The 13,459-nt window shown below is 37.6% G+C and overlaps 1 protein-coding gene across 6 annotated transcripts in view; it reads right to left on the bottom strand.

Annotated features, from left to right (window-relative positions):
- Positions 1-13,459, bottom strand: part of LOC108701460 (partitioning defective 3 homolog B) — a 653,761-nt gene that overhangs the window by 397,725 nt on the left and 242,577 nt on the right. For all 6 annotated transcript variants that reach the window (XM_018236176.2, XM_018236179.2, XM_041576955.1 and 3 more), the window contains exon 13: positions 5,289-5,370. In XM_018236176.2, the coding sequence (XP_018091665.1) occupies positions 5,289-5,370 (82 nt within the window). The remainder of the gene's footprint in view (positions 1-5,288; positions 5,371-13,459) is intronic.

Below are 13,459 nucleotides of genomic sequence, written 5' to 3'. Positions count from 1 at the left end.
GTTTCAGTTAACAGTTTTTAGGCCAAAATCCTACACGTGTAATGACAGATGGATGCCATTCCTGTCAGTGCTCCTGACCATGGAGCAGTAAGGAGCAAATTGGCATTTTCTCTGTCAGTGTTTTTCTGGTGGCTGAGAAAACACAACATGTGCCCTTAGTCTTAAACCTGTGCCAGTATGACTGCAATGGAGATAAAGGAATTACTGCTGACAGTCAGCATTTAGAGGGTTAAGCCTATTGTTCTGCTGAAGGGTTAATGCTATCAGTTGAAGCTGGTCATGCATTTTGACCATGCACAATTTGTCATGCACATGTTGAACCAAATCAGCTCTAGAGATAGATGTTGCAGATCTTGGCCTGTGGAGAAACTGAGGCTCTGCTGTTCCATGTGCCCATACCCCAATAAATTGCCTTGGCTCAGGCAGATGCGGCAGATTTCAGCACGAAATGCAAAATCAGGTATCGGCACAAAAGCTGCCGAGTCTGTCTACACCGGAGACAATGTATTTGGGCGCAGGCACATCAAGCAATAGAGCAACAGCGGAAGAATCACAAAATCTACTGATCACACTGGCCACCCACTGTCTGGCCAAAGTATGCCAAAAAAAATCCTCTATGAATTGTAGGCTCTATTTGTTAGGTTTTCCACATTTAAATAGATATTCTAATTGTTGGAATAACCACCTAAATCCTAACTGCAGTTTTATACATTTCAAGGTTCTGCCGATGCCAACAAAGGCTTGATAACTGGCCAATGCAGACCTGATATATGGCTTTTCATGGTCTGTGTTTATTATGAATATAAAGTCTTATTAAATAAGTTGGGCCATGACAGCAAAGCAAACTCCAGAGCAGCAAGGACCCCCTGCCAAGGTTCTATCATTGCTATGCCTCCCTTTTCTGATATCAAAAATACTAATGGTGTTAAAGGTTAAATAGTTAAATTTGATCTCAACTGACAAAGCTCTTATTTCCAATCAATTCCAAATTGCACTTGACAAACTCAAGAAATGCAGTTTGATTACTGATATAGCAAAATAACTAGCACATTGGCTAAGCAGTGTAATCTAATGGTTGAGTTGCAGACTTGGTGACTCCAGGATACAAACAGACATGGCAGTTCTCCAGTGGTGACTGGATGATTTATTTTCTGTTTTCTCTTCAAAATTGTGTGTTTTTGCTTTTTGTTTAGATTTTATTTCATTAGACTTTTGTAAACTGCTGTAAGTTCAATTTCGATAATGATTTTACAGGAATGACATCAGATGTTATGAGCCAGGTCACTATAATAGTTTATGCTTAATCTTGACATTGCCTTGTCAATACAAACAAAAATATTTCTTATGGTGCTACTGCTGACTTGGGTACTAATGTGATGCGCAATCATCCAAAGAGAAGTGCTCTATCTACTCTTTATGCATGAGAGTATCAGATACAATCATAAAGAGAGATGTTGACAAGGTTTGCATTCTGCTACCTTTCCTGGCAGTTCTTTTCTACAGTTTAAACATACCTGCAAAGTAACCCTCTACCTATGTGCAGGAGTGTTATTATATGGCACTGTTTCCAAGTATCTAAGCGATACATAAAAGCATTAAGATTGTATTTTAAACTAAGGCAGGTGTTTAAATGGTTCACCTAAAATGGCTCTGCTGTTTCCCAGCTGACCACAGGGATAGCTTCCCCAGAAAATAGCTGAAAATAGTTGGTGTTAAGTTGTGAGGAATACTGAGAGTTTTAGGATAAAAAAGGTACGGTCAGTATCAGGAAAAACATATAAATACTATAATAATAATAATAATAATAATAATAATAATAATGTGTATATGTAAATATTTTCTGTAGGCTTTCTATGGAAGCATCTTGTATAATGTATTATTTGTTTCAATATTTATCTTACATTACAAAGAACTATTCAGATATATTTAATCTGCTCTTGCTATTATTCCGTAACATTTTCCCACTTCCATGTTCGATTTGTTCAACAGCTTCTAAAAAACAAGCAATTCACCATGAAAGACATTTATGATTGCTGTTATCCCCATTAGTGGTACTTCATTTTTTTGATTAAACATTGGTGAGTTAGGGCCGCAGACACACTTTTCTTCATTCTTTTTTTGTTTGGTGGCAGCCTGCACAGACACTAGCAGCACAAATATAATTCCCTTAAAGGTGGCCATACACGGAGAGATCCACTTGTTTGGCGATGTCGCCATACGAGCGGATCTCTCCCCAATATGCCATCTTGAGGTGGGCAATATCGGGCTAATCAGATCGTGGGCACTAGGGCCCAACGATTGGATCCTAACGAATAGTAACGGGCGGTCGGATCGCGGGGCCACATCAACGAACAGATGTGGCCGCGATCCGAAAGGATTTTTAGTCCCATCTGATCGAGATCTGGGGAAAGCCCGTCGGGGGGGCCCATACACGGGCCAATAGGCTGCCGACTCGGTCTGTTGCCAGCTTTTATCGGCCCGTGTATGGCCACCTTAAGTCTTATTGATCTTGACCTGTATGTAGAAACTGATCTGGAACTGGATGTTTCTATGCATATAGATGTAGTAAAACCAATGTCACCCTTTGTTCTCTGAAGGCTCCAATATCACTTGTATCTGTTGATGCTTTAATCATGACTTAATTCATTAATTCCCTTATTTAATAATTATACAGTAAAATTTGAGTTTGAGAACTCTTACAAAACTTAAAGGGGAACTATCTCGGAAATGAAAATGTAATATAAGCTTCATCACACTGAAAGAAGAAACTTTTTAAATACAATCTGTTAAAATGCCGAACCGTTTCTGAAATTATCAAGTTACTCTTTACTATCCCTCTCTAAGCGTCTGTTTCTCTTCGTTCTCTCTTGATGCAGGATTTGGGGTTCAGATTTTCATTGACAGTTATATCAGATATATCTTATAGGGGGGCTCCCTTTCCTATCAGATGAATTAGAGCTCACTCAAATAACTGACACTAGTAAAAAACAATATCTAAAAAAAATAACTGCCAACTGCAACTGCAAAAATTCAACATAGAGAGGGGCAGGATTTCTAGATAGCTCTTCTACATCTTCTATGAAAAAGTAGCCCCTCTAAAAGATATATTAGATTTAACTGCATGACGAGATAATGGAGTGCAACAGATGCTGAGAGGGGGATAGTGAAGAGTAACTTGAATATTTCAAAAACTGTTCAGAATGTTTAATTGGTTACATTTAAAAAATGTCTTATTTTAGTATGATGAATCGGAAATAACATTTTCTTTTTTGTAATAGTTCCTCTTTAAAACAATTTTATCTGTGGTGTGTCAACAGCTTCAAAAAGCCCATTACCGGCCTCAAGAAAAGAGGAAGAATATAAGCGTTGCATAAAGGACTCAAAGCAATAAAATATATCAAAGTGTACTGGCAGGGTCAGATACAGAAATAGGACATCAAAAATAATAATTCCTCCAAATGGCACATGTACTGACAGTGTAGCCCAGAGATACTCACAAAAATCATTCTTGTCATATTAACCGAGACATTACAAATGAGGCTGTTCCACTAGAAACAAATGCTGTTAAAGTTTAGGAGATCATTTTTTGGTATTCAGGCGGGCTCCTAGGAAAGCCTCTACTGAGTCTGTCTCTCAGAATCTATGGGACATATTTATAAAGCTGTCAAAAAAATTGTCAGAAAACTGCATTAAAACTGCCACTGAGTGCTGCTACTTTTTATACAGCACTTTTCACACAAGAAATTCTTGCAGCTTAAGTCTGGCCCATTGCCAATGGCTTATGCTAGGTCTTGAGTGGTGTAATATAGTGTTTTATCATAAGTGCTTTTACTTTATTTCTCTGCCATAGCTTGTTGGAGTGAATTTTTTACTAACAAAAACATTTTGAAAGATAAACCATGATTTAAAAACTGCATCATGGAGCTCAAAAAGCTACTTTTATGAATACAGAAAATGACCAAGTTACTCCGAGATATGCCTTTTAGTCTGAAGCAAAATTTCCAATAAATGCTCCTCAAATTAGAGTTCAGCAACTGTCTTTAGAATTCTTTTACTTTGGGCCAGTCCAAGGTAACACAGTGTACCATTTGTGAGGTTATGGTACCAGCACATGCTCTCAATTTGCTGTATGCACACACATAATTCAGCAATTGGTCAGCCTTCTGAACATACAGAGGAACCCAAGGCAACCAATCAGTGATTAGCTTTATTCAAGTGAAAGATTTGAAACAAACATTTGATTGGGCACCATGGGTTACTGCAAATCTGCCCAATGTCAATACAAAAGTTCACTTTTGCATATGCCTTATAGCTAATAAAAAGCAAAATGTTTATGCAGGTGCAGTAATATGAATGGCCTATTCAATTTGCGTGTCTTTATCCTTAAATGCACCAAACCATGCTATTCCGTCACTTTCAACCAAACCTGCCTAACCATCACTGTATGTACAGGTATGGGACTTATTTTCCAGAATGCTCTGGATCTGGGGTTTTCTGGAACAGGGATCTTTTTGCAATTTGGATCTCCATACCTTAGGTTTACTTAAAAAATGTATTATTAAATAACCCCAACAGGATGGTTTGCCTCTAATAAGCATTCATTTTATCATAGTTGGGATCAAGTATAAGGTACTGTTTTATTATAAAAGAGAAAAAGAAAATCATTTTTAAACATTTGAGGGTTTTTTTTTTTGTTTGTTTTTTTTTGAGATTATAATAGAGTCTATGGGTGATGGCCTTCCCATAATTTGGAGCTTTCTGAATAATGGGTTTCCAAATAACGGATCCCATACCCATATAACTCTGAAGCAATAGTTTTGACAGGCGTGTGTGTCCATTTTTGCAGCTGGCCTGTTATGTCTCAATATCAGTATATCTAACCTGCATATGTGGGGGAACAATGGCTGCCTTGGAAAATACAGTTGTCAGACAATCTTCCTGGCACCTGTGTATCACACAATCAAATTACTTAACCCTACATGCCAATCTATCTGATCCAAAACACAGGTACCCACTGTCCATTTAATGGCCACTCTTAAAAGGGGACACAATTGCATCTTATAGGTCTCTTATGTGAATCAGTAGAGTAGCACTATACATTACCATTAAAACGTATCTTGACAAGACTTTAAATTTAGCTAATAGAAGGATGTTTGGTAAATATGTCACCTGGCAGTCGTTTCCTACAGTACATGTCTGTTAACATGTCTGTTCCATTACACTATGGTATTGCACTAATAAAGACTTATTGATAATGTCAGAAATCAGGGCTTCATACTGTACTTTACCTTTCAGCTTCTCTTGCACACCATTCTGTTCAGAGATGGCAAGATTATCTGTAGTATTTCTTTGAACAGTTTCCAATCGTTCCTGGAAGTTAAGAGATAAAAAAAAAAACATCAGGTTAAAAAATAGTTGCCATTTAATAAATTCTTTTATACTAATTTTTGTAGTGTTGTCAAACATTTGCAGAATTGTGGGGAATATGTAAATGAAGATCCATTGTAAAATAGCTGCTAATATTTATATTGTAAATATCAGCCTTCTTCAAACTTGTAACATTTTAATTTTTTTGAGACTGGCGCTCTCCAACCATTTCAATAAAGTGGGCTAGTTATTCACTATATTGCATATCTGCAGGCCAGATTTTAATATATTGCCATCCAAAAAGGAGTTTATTAGTCTGGGGACCATCCCCAGTCTACAAACTTCCAGGATCTGCATTCACACTCAATGATTATCACAAACACAATTGTTGCTAAATTCCTCAGGCATTTTACTTACCATACTAAAGGTACTTCAAGACCATTTCAAGACAATACAGCAAAGTCTATGATATTTAAAGTGACAGACACAGGTGCAGTCATTCCCCTCAAATTCACATGGACACATTTGAGATTAGCAAAGTCATCGGAGCACAATTTCTTATGTTTTGGCCCCACGATTTTTTACGCAAAGAATTTTGTGGGGTGGCAGGACATGGAGTTAAATTCAACTCCAGTATTGTCTGCAGGCATGCATAGCATGTGGTTCCACACAGACAAACCAGGTAATGTGGAAGGCACGAGTGCTAGGAATATGTCCGTGAAATAAACACAGAGTGTCAGAACAGACACCACGAAAATATGAAGAGCCCACTTTACTCCCTATAAATAGTTCAGGTCTACGATATATGTGACACTCTGGCAGGATAAACATCTGACCATTCTTTTACCAAAGGTGGTGGTAATGTCTCAAGGCCCACAAAAGCTGGAGTGAGACACCTCACCTGTGTCTGCTTGCAATACTAAGCCATAACAGTCTGTCAAAAGTCACACATACTTGTTTATGACCTGGGAAGATACCGTAGTATGCAAAGTGCAAAAAATTGGCTACAAAGTGCAAAGAAATGGGCCGCAAACTGCCTTTCTTTCTACTTGAATTGAATCAGGTGTCTGCACGCCACTCTGGAGCACAACGGATGCCTGCATCTGGCAGTACTGTATTTATAAGGGGTGGAAGAGCAAAAGCACGTAGGAACATGCAAGTGAAGGGTGACAGATGCAGGCTGGAAAAGCCAGCCCCCAGGCAGAAAATCTCTAAGCAAAAGTACTAAAACTGGCCATAGACGCAAAGATCCAATCGTACGAATCATCGTACGATTGGACTTCTCTATCTCCCGACCTGCCACTAACCACTCTGATCAAATAAAGTAGTAAAAGAACAGATCAGCCGATGTTTTGCCCCTGACAGCAATCGTACGATAGTTATGTCCGACCAAAGCTGGTGACAGTCTTGTATGATCGGCAATACATGCAGAGATATTATCGGCAGCCGACAGATATCTTTTAACCTGTCCGATCGACCAAACGACCGATCTCCTCTAGACGAAAAATGTCGGGACTCTCCACACACGGTTCGAAAATCCTCAATTCGTACGATCTGATCTTTGCGTCTATGGCCAGCTTAAGGGACATCCATGGTTTACATAAAAGATCCTTAGTACTACTGAGAAATGTAATGGGGGTGATTACAGGGCAATGTACCATTACACATCAAGTGTTACTAATGCATCGGAGGCAGTTTTTTCAGCTTTTATTCCCACTACAAAACTTTTTTTTTTCCGCGCAAAATAAAATGAGTTTTCCCTATTGCAAAAAGATGTGTTTATTTTCCCTCTGCAAAACAAAATGCAAGGATCATGCCATTGGCATCATTTAAACGCTTTCCAGTGAAAAAACACATGGTGAAATTCTCGTACACAGTCACAAAAATGTATACCACTGGCAAAACCTCGATTTTCACTGTTAATCTGTACCAGGCAAAAAAGTTTTCTCATCCCTAGTGTTACCAATGATAGCAAGAAAGAAAACACAACACGTATATTACAGAGACATAAAAAATGTTAAAGGAGACATTTTGGGTAAAAATTGAGAACGTACCAGTGCATTATAGTCATTTAGAAATAGAAGAATTGTGCTTAAATAAGTAGTGTGTCAGGCTGATTTATTGAATATTTCTGCAAAAACCCTAATAATCCCTCCATTCTCTTCCACTTCCTGCTCCCTGAATTCCCAGGCTGTGCAGGGGAGCCGGCGGTTCTCGGCTCACTGCACTGTAGGACAGGAACCAATCAGCCGCTAGCAGGACCTGATAGGGGACTGAAGCTTGTCTGTGCTTGTGTAACTGCAGGGCTGTGATTGGCTGTCCCCCTCCTACTGTGCTTCTGGCAGGACCGTTAGGACACACCCACCCCTCATTTGAAACACAGACAGTGACCAGAGAACATCTATAAGGAGCTCCAATAAAGGGGCTATTTTTAAAGATAATATTAATTTTTTTCACCACGTAAAAGCAACACTATAAATTACTCATAATTGCCTACAAAACTATGTTTTTTTTCATTAATCGTATATGTCTCCTTTAAATAGAATATGCTTTGATCTTCCCACCATATTCTTCAAAAAACAAAACTAATGCACGACTAGTTTATATAACAGTTCTGCTCAGTGAAGCTTCTTAGTTTAGTTTTCTGGCAATCTTGTGGCTTTTTTTGTACATTTTACAAAACACCTGTTGATAAATTTAAGAAGGGATTTACACGTTTTCCTCTGGTTCACTGATGTTTCAGAACTTTCTCCATCTGGAGTAATAGCCTGCAGCATAAGCGCCAAACATGGCCAATGCCAATTGTCCAAAACAGCCGAGCTTCTGTTCTCATAGACATGGTTTCAATATGCTGTCTCATAGTGGAGCAGCCTCAAGGTGTGCAGAGCATCCAGTTTCAATGCTGCCAATGAAATGTGCAGATTTCCACAAATACAAAGGCAAGATGGAATGAATATTTATTGTACCTAATTTCGGATTTGCCTTTGAACACCACAACCATATCATGCATACACTAGCTCCAATCAAGACTAATGAATTTAATGTACAAAGCAGCCCACTGCAAAACAGTATGGAGGAAACGGGGGAGATAAAGTATCGTTTTGACCTTACATAATACAGATGGCACCTTTAGACGCTGCCCAGTGATAGAACGTGTGTCTCGTAGGCAACAAAATGTTTCCCAATCATGCCAGATGTCTGTGGATACTTGCTAAAGGCTATTAATATCTACGGTTTAATAAAGCTAAGAAAATACTGTCAAGTATGCAATGTGCCATGGTATGCATGCATAATGTTCCCAAGCACAAGAATAGGATTAACTGTTCAATCTAAATTGCAATACTTAACTTTATGGCAGGGATGGAACTTAGTTTTAATCGCATTAACTGATAAAGAGTTAAGAGCAAGAGTTTGCTAAAATCCTTAAGACTAAAATTAACCTTCAAAATAAAATAATACTAATATATTTAATATACAGTTACATAACCTGTTATCCAGAATGCTCGGGATCTGGGGTTTTCCTGATAACGGATCTTTCTTTAAATAATTTGGATTTTCATACTAGAAAATTATGTAGACATTAAATAAACCCAATAGGCTGGTTTTGCTTCCGATAAGGATTAATTATATCTTAGTTTGGATCAAGTAGAAGGTACTGTTTTATTATAGGTATGGGATCCATTATCTGGAAACCTGTTATCCAGAAAGTTCCAAATTACAGAAAGGCTCAGATAGACTCCATTTAATCCAAATTTTGAAAACAGATTTGCTTTTTCCCTGTAATAATAAAACAATACTTTTTACTGGATCCAAACTAAGATATAATCAATCATTATTGATAACAGAACCAGCCCATTGGGTTTATTTAACGCATTCATGATTTTCGAGTAGACTTAAGATATGAAGATCCAATTTACGGAAAGATCAGTTATCCGGAAAGGCTCATGACCCGAGCATTCTGGATACCCGAGCATTCTGGATACCTGTATTACTGAAAAAAAGAAATTTTTAAAAAATTTGGATAATCTCGATAAAATGGAGTCCATGAGACTTTATGTAATAAAGAGCTTTCTGGATAACAGGTTTCCAGATAACAGATCCGATACCTGTTTATAAGCTTATTATATAAAGCTCACTTATTAACAGAGTATGTAATAGCATAAACCTCGAGTACTCACCCGCACCTGTCCACGCGGGTCCAGGTAACACCTGTGCTGCAACGTGTATCACGTCCCCGGATCCAGACGAACTTGGTGTAAGTGTACATACAGTGACTGGAGTAATTAAAACTTAGTTTATTGAAAATCCATTAAAAAAAAAATTAGTTCATTTCCTGAATGTGACATCTCCCCCACGCTTGACGCGTTTCGTGGCATCTCGCCACTTCCTCAGAATTCTTCTGAGGAAATGGCGAGAAGCCACGAAATGCAGCAAGCGTGGGGGAGATGTCACATTCAGGAAATTAACTTGTGTTTTTTTTTTAATGGATTTTCAATAAACTAAGTTTTAATTACTCCAGTCACTGTATGCAACGTACAACGGCCTACACTTATTAACATAGAACAGCTTCTACAATTTTATGGAAAAAAATACAATATTTTGTCTGACAATTCAGCATTTTTCATATAATTCCAGCATCATTACCAGCACTTGCTATGTTAAATCCATTGCATGTGACGCACAAATTAGCATCTGTTTTGCCAAAATGTGTACAAGTCACAGTGCATGTTTTTCAAAGTCGTGATGTCATAATTTCTGGTGTGCAACATCAATAACTGCATGATTGTCCAATTCATTTAGCACACGTCTGTTGCAGCTATGGACGCAACCCACTAAGAGAACCCTAAAATTGCAGACATTTAAGGCAGGTAATTCTAGGTTTCCCCTGCGTCCATAGCGTTCAACTGCTCAGTAATTCCGAATTTTGATCTTTTTTTTTTTTTAACTGCTGTTATATCTCAGAGATCTGCCCCGTTTTTAAGTGCTTACACGGGTGGAATTTGAGCCCCAAAAATGCACAACAGATTGCAGCAGGACTTCGTCTGCCCACAACCAAATCACAGGCTGCTGAATGTATTTGTCAATATTCTTTACATTAAAAAGTAAAGAAAAATTATTAAGTAATGGATTGCTGCCAGTGTTGGATATGAAGTTACTATATAGTGTATTTATAGAAGTAATTTCTCTTCTAAGATATGCGTTGAAGTCTGTGTTTGTGTATAGATTCCCAAAGCATAAAATGTATTTAATATTGATTCCATATGTTCAGGCATCATATCTCTGTATTGCCACCTGCTGTTGTTCAAACTTTATACACTGACTACTGAATCTGTATGGACTGCACTTTCTATATTTTAATTGATTATATCGTTTTTAGGTCAATTTCTCTGCTGATTTCTCCTAAATTGGTCAGTGTATTTGCCATTTCTAAATCATCAATATCTATTTAAAAAGAAAATGAGTATTAATAATTTAAAATCCTTAAATGTGATTAAAGTAGATATAAAAAGCCTGAAAACCACATATTCATCATTCTCTACTATACCATGTGTAGTGGATTATGGGCTGCTCATGGGTGTTGTGAGAGGATACGATTCCCATAAGCATGTTGTAAACAGTACATTTGTGTCATGAGAATTCGCCAAAAGTGTTCTTTGATGACATTTTTTTCTGTGATATTGCTTCTTGTTCTGTAATAAAACCGCAGCTAGGATACACAGTAATCATTTACAAATCAACTGTTTACACGATTAAGAATTATGTACAAGCAAAAAAAAAGGAAAGGTAAAAGTTAACCAACTTAATACATAGAAGGCAGATTGATGTTTCATTTTATGACACTCTTAATGGGGAATGCAAGATATTCATATACAAATATTCTTAAAGGAGAAGCAAAGGCTTGCAGCACTTGGGGGTGCCAAATGTTAGGCACCCCCAAGTTATAGTAGTTACTTACCTGAAACCCCCGGCTGCTATCAGCAGAAAAGTGAACCGGCCCAGGATTATACCAATGAGCACCACGGATCGATCTTCCGTCTTTCTCCTTCTTCGCGCGGCTTCGCATGCACAGTAGAACAAAAAGCCAAACTTTAAAGTTGGCTATTTCGTTCAATTGTGCATGCCTTTTCCCCCGGGAAATTTGAAGACAGAAGTGGATCGCTCCGTTGTGCTCACTGATAGAATATTTGGCACCACCAAGTACTGCAAGCTTTTCCTTTAAGGTGGCCCTACACACACCAACAAAATGTAAGACTTATGTCTATAAATCTTCTTAAGATGGTCATACATGTACAAATAAAATTGTACAAAACAAAACTGGTGTATCTGTAAATAAGGAAGTTGAAGCTCCTCTCCACTTCCTGATGTTCCAATCATTTGCACGCTCTGTACAAATTGTTGACACAAAAAAAAAAGGTGTCTGTTTGTGGCCGTTGTGTGAGCTCCTCTGTTCAGACCATGCTCTGATCAGCTTGGAGAGAGTAGGAGATGGGCCTGTGCATGGCTAACTTTAGACGTAACAAGTCCTCTGAGTAAAACTAGTGTGATGCTTTGCAATAATACATGTAATTGTTTGGTCTGGCCATATAGCATTGTATATGTTTGGACCTTTCATGGACCACTTTCATGGTCCATTTTTTTGGGGGGCACTTACAGCTGGAAAGAGAGGGGAAGTGGGGGACTCCCCAGTAAACCTTTCTCATCTATATCTTCAGATAATTAGCTTGGTAATTCACTGGGAAAGCTACCTTGTACCTAATCAATGAATTTGAGAACTATAACTCACGCCACACATATTTCTTCCAAGTTGGAGAACTATTACTCACAGTTTTTTTCACGCTATTACAAAACTGGGGGAACCACCTATTACAACCTAGGAGTAAAAATTGTATTACTAAGATTTTAAATAGGTGACCACCTACCTGTAGTAAATTGATAACTATCTTTTATGTATTTATATTGTTATTTATGGTGTTTCTGGCCCGCCAGATTTTAAATGGAAGATTTTTAATATTAAACAAAATGGTATACTTACTGAAGAACTTGGTCTGAAAATATACCTTTAATTAATTCTCTAATGTCCAACATACTTTATTTATTGAGTAGAGAATATTTCCCACTAAAATTGTAGGTGACAATGTTAAACAAGGTTAAAATTCACACTTAAGCAAATATGCCCACGGTGTTACATTTGAAGAAGCCAGAAGGGGCATGGCTTAGAGCTACTGGACGCATGCCACAGTATATCATAATTAGCAATATGTAAGGCCAAACAGGGTCACAACTAAACTCCCCAGGTAATCCTCATAAGGGGAAAACCAGTACCAAGGATCTTCCCACAATGTTTTTTCAAATTAATTTTTTTTATAATTAAAACCCCAGTGCTGGTTTTCTCTCATATTTGTGTATACCACTTAAATCTGACTACATAGAGAGAGATTACTATAAAACTAAAAAGGCATCTTTATTCCAATGGCCTAAATACAGTTAAAAAGTGAAGTTCCTAAACTGTATTACATAGGAGCAGCTTTTCTCCATAGACTGATCATTTACTTTGCTACAGAACAGTCACCCAATGTGAAATTATGCAAACAAATCTAAGGGATTATAGACACCATTGCTTAAAGGATATGGGGTAGAGATTTTTGCACTCCATTTGCTAGCTAAGAAGCTGATTTTTAATGAGATACATTAGTTAATGCAGAATTTAAAGAAAGATTAAATATAGAGATTGCAAAAAAAAAGTGTGGCAAGTAAATAAAAGAGAGGGGATCAGCAATACAGTTATACTTTAAACTACTATGAGGATTTGTGAATTAACAAACAATACACACAAAAGAGGAAAAAAAAAGTGCTTTTCAGGCTCTTTGATAAATGTCACAATAGATATCCCAACAACTGATCAGCAACCAGCCTAATTAAAGTATTCAGCTTGTAAAACAAAGCTGTCATGGATGCTTCCATTAGTGTCTGAACCAATAAAAAGATAATGGATCGTTTAAAGGTATTCAGTCCATCTCGACATGCTCTGTGCTAGAAAGACAGATCTTTTCAGTAGGGAAAGGACAGAGACTAAGTCTCATTTCCAAATGGA

The sequence above is a fragment of the Xenopus laevis genome, chromosome 9_10L (genome assembly GCF_017654675.1).
Source record: "Xenopus laevis strain J_2021 chromosome 9_10L, Xenopus_laevis_v10.1, whole genome shotgun sequence".
In the NCBI taxonomy this organism is placed as follows: domain Eukaryota; kingdom Metazoa; phylum Chordata; class Amphibia; order Anura; family Pipidae; genus Xenopus; species Xenopus laevis.
Note: the sequence above shows the minus strand (reverse complement) of the source record. Positions and strands in the feature narration are given on the sequence as shown.